The sequence below is a fragment of the Engystomops pustulosus genome, chromosome 6 (assembly GCF_040894005.1).
Source record: "Engystomops pustulosus chromosome 6, aEngPut4.maternal, whole genome shotgun sequence".
NCBI lineage: Eukaryota > Metazoa > Chordata > Amphibia > Anura > Leptodactylidae > Engystomops > Engystomops pustulosus.
Window position 1 is genome coordinate 135,696,749 of NC_092416.1, and position 23,266 is coordinate 135,720,014.

Consider the following 23,266-nt stretch of genomic DNA (forward strand, 5'->3'; position numbering starts at 1 on the left):
CTGTCTCATAGGTAGACAATGCATTGAAATAGTAGTGCAGTAGGCTAATCTTCTCAAGTGACATTGATAGGGGTTGGTTTTGTCAATAGATTTTTAAAAAATATTTCACAATATTTTTAAAATAAAATACCCCTACACAGAAACACATATGAAGAACTTTAATCACTACACAGGGTCCAGACTCCTCCAGCAGTAAATGGGTCTCTTAATTACCATGGTGGTTTAATATTTTCAAATTCAAGGGTGAATAGGGGTTAATCATAAGCCGTAGGGGATGGGGGAAGGGATCTTCTGCCTGGCTGACAACTCATGCACCCTGCTGGCACCCACATTGATTGGGATTAATTAGCATCCACTCGCCTTTCCGATGCCCTTTGCAGACTCGTGCACTGTGTCCATAAGAATTAACGTCTCTCTGTCCTGGATAGGCAAGAGAAGGACCACCCTTGCATTCCCAGCCTTTGAGTTAAAAATTTATGACAGTTGCATTTTATTGCCTGGTATTTTTAGACCTAAAACTAAGAATTTATATACTGAAATTCATCTCCTGTAGCTTTGCATAGTCACAATTAATTCACTTAGAATCTGCTACTTTGCATCAAAGGGGTTGTCCAAGTAATATTACCATTGGGTGTGTAGTCTGTGGGGTATTGCCGCTCTTTATTCAAGTGAATAGGGATGATTTGGGATATCAGACTGTGGACAAATCTGTTTCTAGAACAAAAGGAAAGTTTTGTTTACCGTAATATTTTTTTTTATTGCAATCCAGTATTGCTTTATACTCTTTCTTTCATTAGAATTCATAGCAGTATCTTGGTGCAAAAGTACAATTGTTGTTACTTATTGAAGACTTTGTTACATAACCCAAATGGTGGGTAACAATACAACATGTGGATCAGAATCTGTTTGCATCGGCACTGAATGCCTAAGTGTCGTGGGGACCAAGCAGCAAATGTCCATTTCCCTGGTACTGCCACCATAGAACAATTACACTGTTCTCACTGACATCACTGGGTTTTTCATGTTATGTAAAGTTCTAATTAGAACATCTCTGTGGTAATAGGGATATATGATGGCCTGCATTTATTGTAAAATGATTGATGCTAATGAAGGGCCGTCATGGCCAAACATATTTCAGTCAGCTGACTTTCAGAAGTCTGTCTGGTCTGTCAATATGGTCGGGAAGTAAAAGTTCTCCTTCTGGAGCCAATTACGGCCGCCATGTAGGCGCATAGCCCTTGATACTCCACTAGAGAATTCTGGGAAATATGCAAATAAGTTTTACAGGACGGGACCAGGAAAGCCACACCTCTTTGCTATCTTGTAAGGCAGCTCCCTTACCAACAAGCAGGACTTTGACATGATGTTTATTTATATAGCGCCATCAAATTCTGCAGCGCTTTACAAATCATAGACATATACAAATATAGCATTACATTACAGAGTACAAACAGTCATATGGAACAATAGATAGAGATTATTAAAGGGAGAGTTGACATTTCATGCAGTTAGCGAGTATGATAGGCCCGCCTCAAGAGATGGGTTTTAAGAGCACGTTTTAAACTTTGGAGGGTGGATATGTAAGGCAAACCACTATCTCTATTCCTGAAGGAACAGATTCCTAATGGTGGACAGCGCTGTTTCGACTTGTTTTTATACTTCTGTACAGACAATAGTAAATAGTCAATAGTAAAGAACAAGTCTCTGTCCATAGTTTTAAGACTCTTAATGTCTGGCTGACAACCTGACATCAGAAGCTATGAAAAAAAAGGTTTGGTCAATTGGATTTAAACTACTGTACGAAAACATTGTAAGAAAACATTGAAGCTTCTATAGAATGACAGCAGGCAGAGATGTCAAGAGAATTGTGTGCCCTGCACTTCTCACAACCTCTGTCCCTGCCAACTTCATGGCCCTAAACTGCAGGCAACAACTGGGTGGCGGTCCCTTCACTGGTAAGTACACAAAACAGTAGGACAGATAACAAATAGACACAAGACACACAACTTGACAAAGTCAGATAAACCAGGTCAAAACCAAGATGACTGCGAGCTACAAAAACGAAAAAAAAATTGGGAAACCCAACTGAAATGTGTCCAATGGACCCTTAGTAAATGTGTCCGACGGACCCTTAGTAAATGTGCCCCACAGCGTTTTGATTTTGTTTTGAGAAACAATCCAAAGGCTTCATTCGTGATTACATTGGAAACACAATTTCACCGCAGCATGTGATCATGGGTGGATTGCATCTTCTGTTGTAATCAAAACGCACAGTATGAACATGGTTTTAGCACAGAGAGCCAGCCAGGATGTCAATCACAGCTGGATACACCTGGGTGCAGTCTGAAGCTCACAACACTACAGCAAGAATCCATTCAGAGACTTCTAACACCACAAAGAATTGATGCACAAAAGTATATTGGAAAACTGTAACTTTTATTATACAAACAATAACATTTATTTACAGAAACTAGACAACCGCTTTGAGAAAAGACTGTATATACATTACAGTAAGGGGCCATGGGACAGATGATTCCCAGCTGTTACACCTCTTCCTACAAGTTCTTTACGACAGTTCACTGAAGTGTTTTACTATTTCTTATGCAAATACAAAATTTATAAGTTACAAATTAACATGAAAAGAGTTGCATTATATATGCTGAATAATTACTCTCTTATCACTCGCAGGTCCTTTCCCTAGGGGCAGACGTGTTGCCAGAGTACAAGCTGCAGGCACCGCGGATACACCGATGGACCATCCTCCATTACAGCCCTTTCAAAGCAGTGTGGGACTGGTTAATCCTGCTGCTGGTCATCTACACTGCTATCTTTACCCCATACTCAGCAGCCTTTCTCCTGAACGACCAGGAGGAAGAAAGAACTTGGGAATGTGGCTATTCCTGCAACCCCCTCGATATCGTGGACCTGATAGTGGACATTATGTTCATTGTAGACATTGTCATCAACTTCCGTACCACCTACGTCAACACAAATGATGAGGTGGTTAGCCACCCGGCGAAGATTGCTATCCATTATTTTAAAGGCTGGTTCCTTATAGATATGGTGGCAGCGATTCCCTTTGATCTGCTTATCTATAGAACGGGCACAGATGAGGTAAGAATACCTAACCAGGCCATACCTATATTCTGATTAGCTCAATGACATTTTAAGTCTACTCAATGGGAAAAGTTCATGTTGGGTCTTCATTTGACATATGTTGGCCAAGCATCTTTATTTTACTAGCTATTGATAAATAAATAGCCACCATATACATTAACATTGCCAAATCTAAGTAACATTGGAAACCATTGGATTAACAGCAATCCCTACTGTAAGTATCAGGTTGTTCTCATGGGAATTACTAGTTTTTCAGAGGATGAACACAAAAATGCCTGTATGTCCTATTAGCGCATCAGGGTTACCTTTACTAGAAAATCACATCTGATAAAGTAGAAAGGAAAAATATATGCTTTCCTCGGGACAGTTGGAGTACTAAAGGCTTGCATGATGTTTTTTTTATCTACATTATGTTGTTTTCTCTTACAGACAACCACCCTCATTGGCCTACTGAAGACGGCCCGTTTGCTACGTCTAGTACGAGTTGCTCGGAAGCTGGATCGTTATTCAGAATATGGAGCTGCCGTCTTATTCCTTCTCATGTGTACCTTTGCCCTAATAGCCCACTGGCTTGCCTGCATCTGGTATGCCATTGGCAATGTGGAGAGACCCTACATGGAGCACAAAATTGGTTGGCTGGATAATTTGGCCAACCAAATTGGAAAGAGCTACAATGATACGGATCTTTCTTCGGGACCCTCCATCAAGGACAAGTATGTGACCGCTCTATATTTCACCTTCAGCAGCCTGACCAGTGTTGGATTTGGAAATGTCTCCCCAAACACCAACTCAGAGAAGATCTTCTCTATATGTGTTATGCTGATTGGATGTAAGTAACAGATCCATTTGTCCCAGGTGGGGCCTGTATTGTATAGCCTTTGACTTGTATGTTGCATTTGATCATTCTCAATATACTAGGAATATTGGTCATCATGAATTAATGTACAGTACGTATACAAAATTCTTTATTACAAGGGCTTTATTTCTTTTTCTATCCCTTAAGCTGTGTATAATATTGCATTTCAGTCATATTCACTTCGCTAGATTAAATATGACAGGTTTCGGAAAAAAGGAAGCCACATTTTGTTCAATGTTCAAAATATTAGAAATTTAGTATTTTTATATTATTGAAAAGCTTCCTTCTCCACTTATCTGGCTCTCCAGGACCATAATCCTAAAGCAGTGATTGGGTTTTATGGAAACTACGCTTTTTACCTAACTCCCTAAGCAGTAAATAGGAGCTCATAATGTAGAGTGTAAATTGTATAGTGACAGTATTTAGGCAAAACCAGGAATGAAATTTACACAAAAGATTATGGAAACATTTTCAAAAGGGACCCAAGTCGCATTTCCATTCTTTGTGGCATCTTCCAGGTACAATGTCTGGAAAGGGAGCTCAGCTTTTGTAATGTTTTTTTATACAAATTTATTTATCAAACAGAAAATTGTATTTGCAGAATTAGGGAGAAAAATCGTTAATGGGTGGCATGGGTGGTAATAACAAACGTGGCACATTTACTAAGGGTTTTTGGCGCACCCGATCTGATTTTGGCGCCGACTTTCATGCGACAAAAATCGGGGGGCATGGGACATCGGACAACCCGACTGATTCGGAAAGAGCGCGGGATTTAAAATTCAAATTGTGCCCCAAGACATGCACTCACATACACCGGGAAGAAGAAGGTGAACTCCGGCGGACCTCAGCGGGGAAGCAACACATGCAGGATATCAGCCTCACGATCTTAGTGAATCCCGCCGGACTTCATCCTCGTCGGACAACGCACCTCGGGGATCGCGACAGGACCAGGTAAGTAAATGTGCCCCATAGTGTATTGAGAGCAACCTCTGGGCCCTCTGAACACACTTTTTGAATCATTCAATAAAGTTTATGAATATTTGTATTGTTCCTCCTATGCTGTGAATGTTACACATCTTATATTTGTCTCTCTCAGCCCTGATGTATGCCAGTATCTTTGGAAATGTCTCCGCTATCATCCAACGCTTGTACTCCGGCACCGCACGTTACCACACCCAGATGTTACGTGTGAAGGAGTTCATCCGCTTCCACCAGATTCCCAACCCACTGAGGCAGCGATTGGAAGAATATTTTCAGCACGCATGGTCCTACACCAATGGCATTGATATGAATGCGGTGAGTAAATTATTAGCATTAACTCTCCAGTTACCAAACAATTCTTAGACAACCAAACAACAATTACAATCTGTTTATATATTATGTTATAAAGGAAGAGGAGCTGTGCAGATTGATGTATACTTATATAAAGTTACCTAGTCATAAACATGAATGAATAGTAAATTGTGTTTAATCTTTTCCCAATTTAACAATTTTATTATTTTAGCTCTTCCTGCTCTATAACATGCTGTCTGCAGATTGTATTTTCATGATTTAAGACAATAATGTTTTTTTCATGTGTCATACATTATTGCATGTACAGCCTATATATTGCCTATTATTATGCTGGAAAGGATAAACTTTGCTGCTGTACCTCCTTTTCACAAATAGAATGTATTCCTAGTTGGGTTATAATTTGGTAGATTACTATTCTAGACATTGCTTCAGTAAATAAAAAGGCATACAGAAGTTGCTGATTTAATCCCACAGAGAATATATAACTTGTATATATACAGCTTCTAGGCCTAATAAATAATCCTGTGTTTTATAGAATGTCCGTAAAAATGAGACGCCAAGCAGAAATATGGCCACAAATAAAGAAGTCTAGTGCAGATTTAATCATCTTTATAATTATTCTGCTAGGATCGGTGCTGGGTAAACATGATATAAACACATCATTCTCTGTGGCTTATCTTATGGTTCCCTTGGTGTAACTGTGCAAGTTTATCAAGAGGCAGAGCTGCTTCACTTCCTGGCCTAGGAGATAAAATATATATATATATCTTTTATGCTATTTCTGTTGCATATGAAGCCTCCAGTCCAAGCAAAGTGTGCATTTGGAAGTTGGTTGAAACTTCTCGTTTCATTACACACACTCTGGATACTGGGGAGTGAGAGATACAGCCCCTTGCTTACCCGGACATACTGCATGTGTGCCCGAGGCCGCATTTAGACCCATAAGCAGAGCTACAGCACCTTTCCAGGCAGTTTTCACCTAACTGTAGCTAGAGGTGAGCTAAATATCCTGGGGACCCTGAACGCTGGTTGTATAAACACATGCTGAGGGTTTAGTAGTCCCAAACAGGTTGACAGGCTTACTATGATGTGGTTGCCAATATAAGACATATGAAGGTTCTAAATGGGGTCCTCTGCTGGGAATCATCGTCCTCTAGGTAGAGTAGAAGGCTCCCACTCTTGACAACTCAATGACACCATGTATTCCATTTGAATAGGTTCCATTAATAACAAACCACCCAATATGTAGAGCTGAATTCAGTGCTTCATAGTAGTAAAAGATGACTACTAGACCCACAGCAAAATAAATCTTCTGTGAAAGCCACTTTAAAGCAACTCCTCATAGACAGATAAATTATCCTGGAAAGAAAATCTGTGATGTATACAAATTATATTTTTGGTGCATTATGGTAGTGGCCTGCATACCCTCTTGGCTATTTTTACCTCCAATTTAGCCTTGCACGTAACCTGTATGTGCCTGTATATATAATTTGTGTGTAACCTACCTGATAGGTCCCTTTTAAAGAAGTAGTTGCCATATGAGGTAACCCTGTTTATTTATATGCAATCTATTTTGGATCTTTGGGGTTAAGCGTTTATTTTTTTTTTACATTCTGTCATTATCAAATGAAAAGGCTTCATGGAGTGTTTTGCAAGGACAGTTGATTTTTTTCATTCACTGCTTTGGCATATTTACTTTATCCAATATGTTGATATGAATATGACAATATCAGATATATAAACATTGTTTCATGTTTTATAAAAAAAAAAATCCTGTCCCTGCCTTCAAAAAGCCATGACATTTTTTAGTTGATTTACCCATATGTCATCTTGTTTTTTGCAGGATGAGATATAGTTTGCATTGTTTGCATTGGGTGGGTACATGAGACATCTGTATCATCAATTACTTTTAATTATTACTTTTGCTTCAAGTTTTTTTTCTACAGCATACATCACAGTTTATGTAGCATGTTCATTTTATTGTTACGTTCTCAATAACACCATTTTACATGCATTTTCATATACTTTTATAAAATAAAATTAACTTTTACATGAACAAAGGGTTTACATGAAACAGCCGGCAACTGTATCTATCCGATTATTTATTGTGTTATACAACTATTGAACTACTAGTGAACTACTATGAGCTATGGCTAGATTTCTCTCCAAAAATGTATAATTATTGGAATATATATAAGTAATGTCTTAGGTAACGTATTACGTACTACCTAGGGTGGTGGTGTCTAACTTGTGGCTCTCTAGCTGTTGTAAAAGTACCACTTATTACTACAATGTTGGGTGTTGTAGTGCTAGAACAACTAGAGAGCCTGAGATTGGAGACCCCAATCTATTGTGAGGATCTGTAAGGTTGAGTACATTTGCAGTTAATCCTGTCAGTGTTGACTATACAGATATTCGGAGGTGACATCTCAGCATCCCGCCATCATGGGGACTATCACCGCATCTTCAGGAATCCTGTCTGTGTGTAGTACTTGTGTTAGAACATAGACCTTGTGTTCCTGTGTATATGTTGTGTTTCCTTGTTGTGTTTGGGGTTATGTCTGCATGCCGATACTGTCTTTGGGAAATGTAATTACATCTGTAATACTGGATAACCATTGCTGTTTTTTTGTTTTTCTTTTTTGTGCCAGGCAGGTGAGTGTAATATTAATGTCTGTTTCACTAGGGGATAGGTTTGTATGGATCTTTGTACAATCTTTCTATCTTCTGACATGTTATAGAATCATATCAACCATAATATGTGTTGACGCACAAGTACCGTGACTCTCATTGATCACTATAATAGAGGGGCCTGCAGCAATCTTACAAGCACCATGCCCCTTCAACACCTTTCCAGCCATATACAGGCGGTCCCCTACTTAAGGACACTCGACTTAAAGATGACACCTAGTTAAAAACGGACACCTCTGACCACTTTGTCCTCTTGTGAAGCTCTCTGGATGCTTTACTTTACTCCAACGCTGCAATGTTTAGCTGTAACGTGTCTGTAATGAAGTATTGATGATCATTGGTCCTATGACAGTAAAAAATTTTGAAGCTCCAATTGTCACTGAGGCAAAAAAAAGAATTACAATTATAGTTCCAACTTACATACAAATTCAACTTAAGTACAAACCTATGGAACCTATCTTGTACGTAACCCAGGGATTGCCTGTACTGACATTTACTCACAAGCAAAGCTGAGAACAGCCTGCAAGGTCAGGTTCATGTTGCATTTCAAAACCTGACGTAAGGGGAAAAGCTCTTGTAAGGCTACTAGAAGAAGAGTGAAGAAATCAGGCGACACCTTTTCAGGTTTGAGTATAATTGATGATGAGCTTTCAAGAATACTAGTTCTCTTCATCAGACATTTCTGACAAAGAGAACTAGTATTCTCAAAAGTTCACCATCAAATATACAAAGTCAGCCGTGAAAGGTATTGGCTTACTTCTCTTCTTCTACTCTCTATGGCTAACATGGCACAAGTCTACACTACTAGCAACCTGTAAGGCTACTGCAAGTCTCTTTCTCTTAGCAATCAGTCTATGGGTCAAGACCTTACTAATTCCATCTCTATAACATGCCAGGAATTCTGAAATTGTGAGATTTTCTTTAAAGAACATCTACCACCAGGATTAAGGTTTGTAAGCCAAGTACACTAACATTCTGGTGTGTGCCCCCTCTGTCCAGATTTGCTCTTCTTTTAGCTTGTTATGCCCTTGTCATTACAAAACCAGGTTTTACAAATTATGCAAATGAGCCTGAGGTGCTCCAGGCTCCATTAACATCTATTGAGCCTGGAGCACCTCAGGCTCATTTGCATATTTCTTAAAACCTTAAGCAAGGGCATAACAAGCTAAATGAAGAGCAGATCCTGTCAGAGGGGACACACACCGGTTTGTCAGTGTACTCGGCTTGCAAACCTTAATCCTGGTACTAGATGTCCTTTAATGAGCATTTCCTATTAAAAATTACTCTGTTAGGTCCAGTTCCCATCTGCATTTGGACTTTCGTTATATCTTCCATCACTGAAATATAATAATTTTAACGGCTTCTGTTAATCGAGACAGAAAAATATAGTGCTGCAGCTTCAATCCTATTTTCCGCTCAAATTAAGGAAGCATAATGAAAGAGGTGCCAAAGAACACTAACGGAAGTCATTACATGTCCATTGAAATCAACGGACATGGAAACAGATCAACTAGACCTCCATTATTATCATTTTAGTGATTGATGATCATAGCTGAGGTCCGAATGCAGGTGTAAACTTAGCCTTAAAGAAAATCTATAATCAAAATCAAACATTGATAAACCAGGGGCACTTACTCATAGATCCAGACACTGTGTGGTAATATTATTATATGTGTTAACTATGGCCTTCTTCCTTCTAAAATCAACTTTTAAGATTATGCTAATGAGTGTGAAGGGCTACTGGGGAAGTTCCCAGAGTCCCTCTGTGCTGCAGCTTCACAGGCAGTTACACTGCCTTCCTCTCTCCCTCAGCACTCATCCCTGCCTAATGTAATCTCACTGCAGCACAGAAATTTTCACCTCACAGTGGGAGGGGAAAGTGCTCCATGCACACTGTAACAGCCTGTGAATCTTTTGCACAGAACTTTAATTTTAAAAGTTGGTTTTAGAAGGAAGGCGGCCATGGGTAACACATATAAGAAGATTACCACAGTCACAGTGGATCTATGAGTAAGTGTCTATCATGCTTCATTTTGATGGTAGATTACTTTAAGCTATTTCTTCTTTCTGTTTTTGGGAACGACTTGTCACTCAGTTTTGGATTTGTAATTGCAGGAATCTGTAAATTACAATTCAACAAACTTATCATTCAGGATTGCGGAAAAGTTTGTTGATACTGAAAACATATGAACTTTTCCCAAAACAGATAAAAAAGAAATGGTTGAATCTAATTTTTCCCAACTTGATTTTTCCAAGGTTTATTGGATTTTGGTGTTTTAGAAGGTGTGTGTGTGATAGGGATCCTGTGTGTGTGTGTTGTGATCTTGTCTTTACAGGATTCCTGTGTTCATTGAATCCATACAGTTTGCCTAGGATTATATTGGGATGGTGTTGGATGTTGTACTCTGCCAGGGCCTCATGGTTTCTCTTCCCTTTGAAAGGCTAATATTCATCCTGCGGCTGGATCTCAAGCAAAGATCATCTGCCAGGCAAGGGCATACATTTTCCTTCCTGCTCCATGTCAGTCAGCTGGTAGCATGGAACAGCGGTACTTCTCATGTAATGGCATAGGAGAGGTGACTTATTGACAGAGACATTTTACATTGAGCATTTATGCTAGGTCATTCCATAGCTGCGGGCCTAGTGCCGCCAATGACATAACATACACTGACACTGACTTATATAATCATTTAGAAGACACATAGATAAGATCGCCAGACATAACCCTCAAAGTGTATGACAAACACCATTAGAAAAGACATTTACCCAGGAGAAGCCAATCCTCGTTTTTGGATTAGCGGATTTTAAGATAATGTAGTATATGTATAATAAATGTTCCACATTATTGAGTTAAACCCAGTCCTGCTACAAGGATCTATCTAGGATCCCATTAATGCCTGTCTGCCTTCTGATGAATGGACAAGCCAAATTCAGTATTATAATAAGTGTAAGTGCGACATTTTGGCATGTATATTGGATTAGAAAGGTGGAGCTGGTCCTGCCAAACCTTACTTCTGCATATACTGTACATTATTGAAAGAGAGACAAGTGTCTCCACGCTCCACAGACGTATGACCTACCTCATATGTATCTAATATATGCAATTCTTCTTTCTTATATAATTCTATCTTTGCAGACTTAGCTATTATACAATCTGAGATATGCCTAAGGTTGGTCCTGCAATCTATAACTAAGAAAATGTGATTATAATGATGATGGTGGAGGAGTTCACATACACAGTCATTTTCTATAGGGTCACACACATTAATATAGCTAATGACACTAATCAACATCACTAAAAGCTTGCTAGATGCAGTGGACATCGATATATGCATGCATTGCATTATGCATGGTTTTAATAAACTGTTTTTTGTCTATTGCTGTCTTTTGCTGTACTTCAAAGTTTCTCACCTAACCAATGCACCCCTTGGTTAAACCAATCAAGTACCCCTAAACATCAAGTATGATCATTTTCTCTTAAAATTCTCTCAGCCGCCCAATAATATTTCAAACAACAGTCCATCTGGATATTTTTAAGCCACAGTGTCCTTCTAAAATGTGCCACTGCATTTGCCAACCACAATGCCTCCCATACTAAGCATTTCCAGTGACATACAGTTGCTTCACAGAGAGCCCCCACTATAGAGTAAGGATCAATTTCTCTAAGGATTTCTAACCAGAATGTTCCAGATTCAACACTAGGTAGTATTTTTAGAACTTTCTCAGCCAAATTACCCTCATAGAACTTTAGGTAAAAACACCCAATACAGGGCCAACTACAGTGTCCCAGCTACAGATTAAAGACCCACCTCTAACCATTCCTGATTTGACAGTAGCTCATGCCAGGGTACTAAGAGGTCCTCATTGCAGAAAGATAATGCATTACAGTAATGTACAGTGGGTAAGGAAAGGATTCAAACCGTTTTCACTCTTTGTATCATTGCTGCTAATTGGTAAAAGGTTCTTTTTTTTGCTCATTAATTTACACTCTACACCCCATCTTGACAGAAAAAAACTGAAATGTAAATATTTTTCCTAATTTATTTAACAATAAAAACTGAAATACCGCATTAATATCTCATAAGTATTCAGATCCTCTGCTGTGACACTCATATTTACTCACAATGCATGTCAGAGCACATGAGAATTGTGAAGTCTTAGGAACTGTCCGTAGAGCTCAGAGGCACAGAACTGGCCAAGGTTACAAAACAATTTCTGCAGTAGTCAAGGTTCCTAAGAGCACAGTGGCCTCCATAATCCATAAATGGAAGAAGTGTGGGACAACTACAACTGTTCCACAACCTGGCTGTCCAGCCAAACTTAGAAATTGTGGGAGAAGAGCCTTGGTGAGAGAGGTATAGAAAAACCCAAGATCACTGGGCTCCAGAGATGAAGGGGGATGGGAGAAAGTACCACAAAGTCAACTATAACTGCCGCCCACTACCAGTCAGGACTTTATGGCTGCGTCTGCTGATGGAAGCCCCTCTTCAGTTCAATAATTCTATAGGAATTTCACAGCACTAGTACCAAACTAGGATCCCAACTGCAGATATGTGCAAGATTGGAGAAGATGGCACTCTATTTGATGTATTTTTATAGATGCTTTTATTCTCATAACAATTCACTCAAATTCATATGATGTTTTGGACAAAACATGACCTTCCTCAGATACGGATTGAAGAGAAGCGGGTGCAGATAATTGTGTAGCGGTATCCTCCGCTTCACACATTGCGGCTGCCTGGGTCACAAGTGGCGGATACCGCTCCTTACACAATTATCTGCACCCACTTCTCTTCAATCTGTATCTGAGGAAAGTCATGTTTTGACCAAAACGTTAAATGAATTTGAGTGGATTGTTATGAGAATTGAAGCATCTATAAAAATACATTAAATTGAGTGCCATCTTCTCTAATCTTGCCTCTTCAGTTCAAGACATACCCGTATTTCCCTGGAAATAAGACAGTGGGGGTCATTTACTAAGGGCCCGATTCGCGTTTTCCCGACGTGTTACCCGAATATTTCCGATTTGCGCCGCTTGTACATGAATTGCCCCGGGTTTTTGGCGCACGCGATCGGATTGTGGCGCATCGGGGCCGGCATGCGCGCGACAGAAATCAGGGGGGCGTGGCCGAACGAAAACCCGACGTATTCGGAAAAACCGCCGCATTTAAAAACCGGAAATGTGTCGCTTGGGGAGCGCTCACCTTCACCTTCTATGGGATGGTGCATTCCGGGGCGTTAAGATTATTTTCGGCGCTGCAGTGCCACCTGGTGGACGGCGGAGGAACTACCATCTTAAATCCCAGCCGGACCCGAATCCTGTGCAGAGAACGCGCCACTGGATCGCGAATGGGCCGGGTAAGTAAATGTGCCCCAGTGTCTTATATCAATGTTTGCTCCTAAAGAGGCACTAGGTCTTATTTTCAGGGGATGTCTTAGTTTTCCATTAACAAGAATTCACATTTATTGTTGAACAAAATATCAACTTCTCTAACCTCATCATAACTCTCCAAACTCTGAATTTCATGCTGAATTTCTTGTGACTCCATTTCTATTGGAATCATTGGACCCAATCTCTCATGTTTAGTAAAAGCACTTTCCATAAATGACCCTTTCTTGTCCAGGTAACTGCCTGCATTGCATTTGCAGCGCAACAGTTGGTGATTTTATCCCATGAATCCTTCACTCATGTCACAACTTCTAGAAGATCTACTAATACTAATGCTTGGCACGGGGAGGGGAAAGCTGCTGCAATGACGGACGTTAGGTCTTATTTTCAGGGGAGGCCTTATATTCCTAAGCTTGAACAAAATTGCACTAGGTCTTATTTTCAGGGGAGACTATGAGAAATAATATTCTCTGTTCTGATAAGACAAAGATTGAACTTTTTGGTATTAATTCTAAGCGCCATGTGTGGAGCAAACCAGGCACTGCTCATCACCTGACAAATACAATCCCAACAGTAACACATGGTAGTGGCAGCATCATGTTATGGGGGTGTTTTTCAGCTGCAGGCTGGTTGCAATTGAAGAGAAGATGAATGCAGTCAAGCATAGAGATATCCTGGATGAAAACCTCTTCCAGAGTGCTCCGGATCTCACAAAAGGCAATGACCCTAAGCACACAGCTAAAATAACACAGCAGTGGCTTCAGAATATCAGAATATTTTTGACTGGCTCTGCCAGGGCCCTGACCTAAACCCAATGGAGCATCTCTGGAGAGACTTGAAAATTACGTCCACCAACGTTCACCATCCAACTTGAGGGAACTGGAGAGGATCTGCAAGGAAGAATGGCAGGGAATCACCAAATTCAGGTGTGAAAAACTGCATTATTCCCAAGACTCATGGCTGCACTGGCTCAAAAGCTGCCTCTACTCAATACTTAGCAAAGGGTCTGAATACTTACTTATACATGTGATGTTTCAGTTTTTCTTGTTTAATAAATTAGCAAAAATATCTACATTTTTGTCAAGATGGGGAACAGAATGAGCATTAATGAGCAAAAAAAGAACTTTTTTGATCTTACCAATTGGTTAAAAATTAACATGTATAGACAATACTTACCTTACTGAGCTCCCACTGCAGCAGATCACTGTAGTAGGTCACTGTTACAGTCAGGGCATATGCAGATGTCATCACAGGGCTCGGAAGTACAAATCAGCTTTGGGACAGGCATCTTTAGGAATGAGTACAATATGGCTTTTTTATTTTCAATTAACAAAGAAAACAATTTTATGTAATATTGTATTTTACTGGGCAATCCCTTTAACATGTCATTGGCATTGATAGAAAATTATGGTATCAGCATCAATATTTTTTATCATCCATATATTAATAGGGATGCCGATAATTTTGTTTCTATGTATTGTGCCTTATGATCTCAGTAATGTAGGCAATCTGAGCTTAGTGATGACTTCATGGAAATTTTGGATGGCCCCAAGAACTTGTTGATGTATCCACCTACAGTATGTTCAGCAAATAGCTAAACCCTATTCCAGTATTGGTATTTACCTTTCTGAGAGTTAGAAGCCTGAAGGGGAGTAGGTTAACAAAGCAAGATGAATATCCATTTTCTCATCCAACGGGTTTAATAACCTGCTGAAAAGTTGAGTCTATCAGAAAGGCTTACAGGTCTGTTCATCATCAGTCAACTATTAGTATAAATGATTGACTCTTATGATGATGTGATACTCTAGCTGACAAGATCTTGTCATTACACCGGCTGTGGGCCCATATTAACATGTTAATAAATCATAAAATAAGCAAACCAGTAAAGGGAACAAATATGCCAGTGGTTGCAGCTCATGATTATTACACAATATATGTTGCTCAGTTTACATGAAGCCTTTACCTACTATCAAAGTCTTTCCAGGACATGGATCAATGTAAAGGGTAAAATACAATTGTTTTTTGATAATTTTCATTTTTTTTTTAGTTTAGTTTATTTCTGGCAAGCAATATCCTACCTAAAGTCAAGCTGCCTTTAACAAACTTAATAAATGAAATCTAGAAACTTTGTAATATATCTGATCAGATCAAAGTGCTTCCCTGCCCTCTTACTTTGCCTCATCTCATCCTCCCTCCATCCTTCCTAGTTTTCACTATGAATAGTCCATGAATTCTGCTTTGCGGGCAACAAGACAGAAGATCAAAAGTGTTGGATTAAATGTGGAGGGGAGGGAGTCACAGTAATAAGATACTTACCCAGCAGCTGTAAGTGCACTGCAAATTCACAGACTAGACTGCAGAGATAAGAGCTGCTAGAAATACACATCACATAAGGTCCAGAAACATTGTTACTCCTCCTGAACTGATTTCTACAAACTTTGTTGGATGGTTAAATATTGTTTAAAGACTGATACATTACCTACTAATCAATTCCTAGCCAATTATTATATCCTTCCATATATTTCCATATTTCAGATCCTAGTATACATCATCGCGATTGAGTAACAGACCACATAAAGTCACATGTCCACATCTCACCCATTCAACTCGTCTATGTCTACTCACCATCTCTCAATTCTAAAGATCAGATTGCCCTTTTTTATCACCGCCCATAAAATTTCCTAAATAATTTTCCATGGCTATTTCTGTATTAGATCCGTGGCACCCCCCTCCCCCATAATACATTAATACAACTTTACCTTCTTTTTGTTAATCTCATTCCATATGCCCAGCCCTGCTTTGCATCTGAAATCACCTATTATCTACACCACATTATTACACTTCTGTGCATCATCCTGCTATGATGTTGTTTCTATGCTCTGGGTAATTCCTCCTTGTTAGGAGGAATACACTGATCACAATGTGTCCCCCTGCCGTAACCCCAGCAGTGAGCTGGAATCTCTGGGGTAACCTGGCAGTAAGTGTTTCATTTCACACAAAGTACAATTTTATTGTCTTTTTTACAACTTTACACATCCATTTCCCATGAATATTTTTCTGACATTGTTCCTGTTTTATTTTATTTCTATATATGAATCCAAGTCTTGTCCACATGCGCAATGGATATCATCCAATCATCCTTGTTAAAGTAACAAAAACCTTTTTCACTCCAGAAAATATTCTACTGCTTTAATAGCTTCATGTCAATTCTTTTTATTAAAATCTGCATAATTGTCTACTACTCTCCTTACATTTGATTCTGCCTCTCCTTCCCTCTGTGTCTGTCCAATACAGGTGCTGAAAGGATTTCCAGAGTGCCTACAGGCAGACATCTGTCTGCATCTTAATCGCACACTTCTCCAAAACTGCAAAGCCTTCAGAGGAGCAACCAAAGGATGCTTGAGGGCACTGGCCATGAAGTTCAAGACTACACATGCCCCACCAGGGGATACCTTGGTTCACTATGGGGATGTGCTCACCACCCTCTACTTCATCTCGCGTGGGTCAATCGAGATTCTTAGGGATGACATTGTGGTAGCTATTTTAGGTAATTATGGACATTTGTTTCCTTGTTTCAATTGTCTTATTGTTAATTGATTTAAGTGGAGCAATGCACAAAATGACTCATCACTGTTACAACAGATTAGATTGAGGGAAATAGCTTTGAATCCATTGTGACTTTACATAATTACATGAAACAAATCTGTCTAAAAAGAAACTTAGAGGGGTAGTCTCATCTGGGCATATACATTTAATTTCATTCATCTGCTATATATATACAGTGTATATACTTTACTTCAATTGCATGTTGTAGCCATAAATGTAGCCATGCTGTCACTTAGAAACAAGATAGCAGTCCTTGGATACGACCACTCTTCCAGCAGCGGCCAGATATGCGCTATTGGAAAAGCTTTACATATCATAACAATTTTTACTTTGTTTTTTTTTTCATGCCATGCAAGACTTTAACTTGATAGGATTATTATAATTATTATTAATTATTATTATTAATTACATATTTTTTTTCTAAAAAAAATTTTGTAAAAAAAAGCTTTTTTTGTATTTTTTTCAGTTTTTCAAATAAGTAATTAACTTTTACCAAAATATGTTATAAATATGTACAGCATTATTTCTTCACCCTTTCCCAGGTTCAGCTACAGATGCAGAGGGTGCGTGTACTTCTGCAAAGTGAAAGTCTTTCCTGCAGCTTCTTCTATGTTCTGCCTGAAGCTGACAGGCTGGAGGGGAGCACAATTCAGACTTGTATATTTCCTGAACCCTGGCACCTAGAAACACAATTCTGGTGTCATATTAAACAGGAGAGTCTCTTTGATATGATCTATGGATTGTGCATGCATGTTTAAGAGAACCAGAGTTACCCATTCTTAAAGTTATTAGTAATAGGAATAGAAAGGAATTGTTGTTAATAGAATAGGAAAAGCTGTGCATAAAGATAATTTTTTTGTACAACTTTAAGGATGGATATCGCCGGTTCACTTAAGCATCCATACACAATCGCTGAACACAATACACATAGCTGAATCGTCAAGTGAAATGTTCTCTAGGCATGTAAAGAGGTAATCTTTAGCCTCAAGTCCATATCTATCTGCTGCAAAGAGACCTCAGAAGGCTTTCAGATATACTGTTCACTACAAGAATAATAATAATAATAAAGGAAATAATGGAAATGGAAAAGAGAAGCTTTTTCACAGAATTAAGTATTTTGCGCTGAGTTTACTATTATCGTCTGCATTATTAATTTCTGAAATAAATAAAAAAAAACAATTGCTTCAATGGTACGGTTACATTTTGAGGAGTGTAGTAGTGATAGTTGGTAGCAATTATTCTACGGTAATGGATATTATACTTATGGAGAACACTAAAGCCTTGCATGCAGTTGATGTCCTGTGTGTACTTATAGTTATCTTGCCCACATTTTGCATTCATCTTACCGTACATGTATTTTAGATTGACGATACATGGACGTTTCTTTTATCTTTTAACAGGTAAAAATGACATTTTTGGAGAGCCAATCAGTCTTTATGCCCGTCCTGGGAAGTCCAATGCAGATGTGAGGGCTCTTACTTATTGTGACCTTCACAAAATCCAAAGAGAAGACCTTCTAGAGGTGCTGGACATGTATCCAACATTCTCTGACTGCTTCTGGAGCAACCTGGAGATCACCTTCAACCTAAGAGACGTGAGGAGGTTACATTATGGGTAGAATATTGTAGAATTTAACAGGGAGAGTAAAAGGGGTGTTTCTAGTCTAACTGAGGAAAAATGTTAGCTTGCACAGGTAATTGTATACGTTAACACAGTTGTTCGTTGTGCACAGTTTGCCCCTTAAGGAGCTACTCACGGTATAAGACCGGTTCACACAGTCTTTGAAAAAGTCCACAGAAATAGAGAAAATAATTTCACTATGACCAGAGCTCCAAAAATTCTTCTTCTCCCTCTTATTCTATCTTAAAACATCGATGAACAGCACCAATCTTCAGTTTCTCCTGCTGAAAGTATGTCACCATTCAGACTAGCACCATCGCACTCTCATTCTCCTCCTTTAATTATATTTTTCTACAATGGATTTTTCTACAATATAATTAATGGAGGAGAATGAGAGTGCGATGGTGCTAGTCTGAATGGTGACATACTTTCAGCAGGAGAAACTGAAGATTGGTGCTGTTCATCGATGTTTTAAAATAGAATAAGAGGTAGAAGAAGAATTTTTGGAGCTCCGGTCATAGTGAAATTATTTTCTTTATTTCTGTGGAATTATATACGTTGTGCTGTCAGTAACCTGCTGTTTCTCCCTTATGTTAGGCAGACAGTATTCCTCGTTCCCCCACAAGCGCAGAGTTTAATTGTAGTTACCGTAAGCCACGTAGATGTAAACAATCAGGACGCCGCCGGAAAAAACATGGTAAGACAAAAATTTCACCAGAAAGTTATCCATATTTTCATTTAAAAAATTATGTTTTTTTTTTTAATTTTTGGAAATTTCGAATGTTTTTTTCTATACAAATACTTTATCCTGCAAGTTTCTTTGCGGTAGTCACTTTATTTAAGTCACCAACAAGATAGACAGGATTACAATAGAAGATAACATCTTTATAGAAAACATTGTCACCACATCTACAAATTAAAACATGTGATTAGGGATGGTTAGACCCGAGCAGAGGAAAAGCTCAGGCAAGATGGCAGCCCCAATAGGCATGTACAGAAAAATAAATATACCATCAAAATGTAAAGATATTTAAAAAATGATGTACCTTACCTAGACAATAGAAAATTGGTGCCAGATTCCCTGTCAGTAACAATCAGTATAAGGTTGTTATATACAAATTGTTCCCAGAAACAGGATGTTTAGAAATAACTTATTAATGTCTTTAAGTGGATGGCATCGATGATGTGAATTCTGATGCTGAACAATATCACACATACTCGGAACTAACTAGTCTCCAGCGACCAATGAGTAGAGACCAACAATGGGATGATTTGGCAAGCAGCACCACCCCCTGCTCACAGACCAGTGATGATGAAACCAAACCACTTAATTCAGGACGAATGGACAGGTTACCACCTACAGATAAGCAAGAATTCATCCCGGCTGTGGTAAATTTGGTAACAGCCAACATTAGCACCCATGAAGGGGGCAGGAAGGTTTTGGAGACAGTGGAGACTTACTCAGGTAAGCAACATATAAAAGTGGAATAGTCGTACTATACAATGAAATACTAGAATTAGTATTTCCCAGACACTTGTCTACTTTTCTACTTCAACACCATAAATAAGTGTTGCAGTTCAGTGACCACCCTTGACCTCTTAATAAAATATCTCTCACTTGCTATGGTGATATAAGGAGGAACAGAGTGTATCTGCATGCAGTGCCCCAGTGGTTGAAGAAGCATCTTTGCTATTTTGAAACAGTTTTTTTTCCATAAATGGCATTTGCTATTTGTGGGACCTAGTCATAGATTTTGCATTAGGGCTCAAGATTCCAATCTATGGAATAACCCAGCATGTCTTATGGCAGTCTACCACACACCTTTCATTCTTTCTTGTAACTGAATTTGTAAGCATTTTCTTTTCAGCTTCTCCCATTGAGGTTCCCAACTTGTTCAGTTTCTGGGGGGAAAGACGGCCAGCAGCATGTCCGGAAGCTGCCCAGCATATTTCAATGGTGCATGATGTCCTGGATCCCCCACTCAGTCCAGATGAGCGGCCAGGAGAGGTGGAGTCACGACTGGAGCTGCTCCAGGCACAGCTAGATAGGTATAAGCACTCAAGTAGAGCATTTCATTTCACCTTCATCTTCATATATTTGATACAGAATTGCAATTTCTTGACTTGTTTTCTTCCAGATTGGAGTCCAGGATGTCTTCAGATATCAATATTATTCTGCAGCTGCTGCAAAGACAACTGTCTCAGATCCCTCCAGCGTATAGCCCTATCTCTCCGAGCTCACACACTCTAGGACTCTATCACTCAGCATCCAAGAGCCTGGAGCCCATACAGAGCAACCCCTCTCTTCCCACAGACTCACCCATTTCTCCTCTTCAGGTGAGTGCACTGGGTTTATGCAGTATAGCCAACAATTCAAAACTTCCCATTTATATTTCTATGGATTTTTGTCCATTATTCATTTTTTTTCTTTTTCTTGTCTCTTACAGAGTCCTGGACTGACTGACTACAATGATTTAGAACCTCTTAACCTTAAGCCTAATGTTCTGCATCTCAACACTAGTCCCCAAGAACCTGTTGGTGTGCTTTCAGGACCTGGATATCCTCAGACCCTTCCCATCCCGCCTCCAGAAACCCCCACCCAAGCGATTTTAGGGAGCTTTCGCTTTCCATCTCTCCCTGACCACCTAGAGTGCCCTTCTCCACCAGACCTGGAATTTCACAGACACCTTTCAGATCCAGTTCTGCCTGGAAGTTAGAAACATGGAGAAGGATATAGAAGAAAATTCCCTAAGTTTATTGCACGGTCGGGGAGGAAGAAAAAGATGTTTAAGCCTGAGCACCTCCTCCTTTTTATGCATAGAATAGATTTTTGTGGGCCATTTCTACTGGAAGAAGAGATTAGCTGGGAATGCACTTCCAAGTCATACCCTTCAAGATGGGGGGCACCGCTTGCCCTACAAAATGGGTCTCAATTTTCTCACATCTCATAGTTCTTAACAATAATATATGATAGCGATATTCTCTTCTACAGGGAAAGACTAAGCTTTGGAGAGTGACACCAGCAGAGACTCTAAGTAAACCTGCCTGATGTCTGAGAATGTGAGCGGTGCCTCAACAATGATAAAGCTGTAGGAAAAATAAGTTCTTCCATCCTGGAACATATGCAGTGTATGCCATCTTATAAAGACCATGGATTGGGCAGCAGATGAATTTTAGAAAGGGGATTACAACAGTCGGGGTCTCAGTGAGAGTTATATTAGAAATGCAATGAAGCAATGTATTCCTTAATGATAGCTTCACAGACATACATATTTAATATCGTAATATAGAGCAACAGTTCTGACTTAGCATCATAATATATTGATCCTTGTTCTGGAGAAAGTTACTGCACATCATTCATTCAATTCATACTGTATTTACTATAACCATGAGTGTCGGTATGCTGCAAAATGTGACCTTGGCTGGACTGTTCAGTTATCCCTCAGCACTCTTACCATGTCTCCCAGATTCTGTTTCGTAATCTTGTCTTGTTCCACTTCTGCTTATGTCCAATTTCTGGTGACTGAATTTTGCACATATTAACTAAATATTTGAAGAAGCCATAAATTTCAGACATTTTACATTTTCTGTCCATTGTCATCCCTTTAGTAGAACAGGATGATAATATAGTCCAAAAATGAACTAAAAGAAGTTTCTCTCAATAGTATATCTAGTATATCAAAATACAAGAAATTAACAGGTCAGGTCTTCCATTTTTGCCTCACAGGCTCTTTGTCATAGCTACCTAAATTACCAAGGTGTAGAGGCACATCAATACAGATGTAGCTCTTTGGGGTAAGACACTTGTTGAGTCTCTGAAGTTGCTAAATTGCTATATTGCTAAATAAAATGCCATAAAAATGCTATATAAAATGTATTTATAAAGAATGGCCTAGATTTATCAAAAATGGTGCAAAGTGTGCGACACTGCCTGTGCATTGTGCAACAGATTCGGGAAATGTTTTGCACATTCTTTATGAATCTGGGGCCTCCTGCACTTCTCCGGCAGAATGTACCAACTTTTTTTTAGTGCACCTTTAACATAGAGCGTGCAACAAAATTCTGTCGGTCTCTGCATGATAAAAGTTTTGGATGTTCCGACTGTGCACAGAATGCCCCTTTATGTGCAGAATTTGGTGTCGCACCAGGAATAGTGCAACCGCTACACAAATGTGTCATGTGCGCCACAAAGGTGTCTCGGACACTTTATAAATACCTGTGCAAGCAGTTTGCACTAAAAAGAATGTGCAAATGTCAGACAGAAAACTGCCCTAGGGGCTTTAATAAATCTGGGCCAATATGTATCTCAAAATAATGAATATTGGGATTTAAAGGAAACCTACCATTTAGAATGGCAGGGGTAAGCTGTAAGTACCGAGCACCAGCTCAGGGTGAGCTGGTGCCGGTACTTACTTTCGTTAGTGTTATAAACCGCGGTATCGCGGTTTTAACACTTTTTAAACTTTAGAGCAGAAAACGCTTCGGCGCTGCACGCCTACATAGCAAATAGCGGAGATGTTGCGTGCGCACGGTCACGCGCAGCGCCAAAGCCCCTTCTGCTCTAAAGTTTAAAAAGTGTTAAAACCGCGATACCGAGGTTTATAACACTAACGAAAGTATGTACCGGCCCCAGCTCATCCTGAGCTGGTGCTCGGTACTTACAGCTTACCCCTGCCATTCTAAATGGTAGGTTT

General features: G+C 39.4%; 1 protein-coding gene across 4 annotated transcripts in view; it reads left to right on the top strand.

Annotated features, from left to right (window-relative positions):
- The window catches only part of KCNH6 (potassium voltage-gated channel subfamily H member 6), a 150,695-nt gene extending 128,542 nt beyond the window's left edge, over positions 1–22,153 (top strand). For 3 of the 4 annotated variants that reach the window (XM_072111176.1, XM_072111178.1, XM_072111179.1), the window contains 11 exons: positions 2,689–3,114; positions 3,547–3,946; positions 5,070–5,269; positions 10,399–10,446; positions 16,641–16,893; positions 18,353–18,546; positions 19,170–19,269; positions 19,741–20,037; positions 20,441–20,621; positions 20,711–20,909; positions 21,020–22,153. In XM_072111176.1, the coding sequence (XP_071967277.1) occupies positions 2,689–3,114; positions 3,547–3,946; positions 5,070–5,269; positions 10,399–10,446; positions 16,641–16,893; positions 18,353–18,546; positions 19,170–19,269; positions 19,741–20,037; positions 20,441–20,621; positions 20,711–20,909; positions 21,020–21,289 (2,568 nt within the window). In that variant the 3' untranslated portion in view covers positions 21,290–22,153. The remainder of the gene's footprint in view (positions 1–2,688; positions 3,115–3,546; positions 3,947–5,069; positions 5,270–10,398; positions 10,447–16,640; positions 16,894–18,352; positions 18,547–19,169; positions 19,270–19,740; positions 20,038–20,440; positions 20,622–20,710; positions 20,910–21,019) is intronic. The other variant, XM_072111177.1, reaches the window with a different exon arrangement.
- The last annotated feature ends 1,113 nt before the right edge of the window (positions 22,154–23,266 follow it).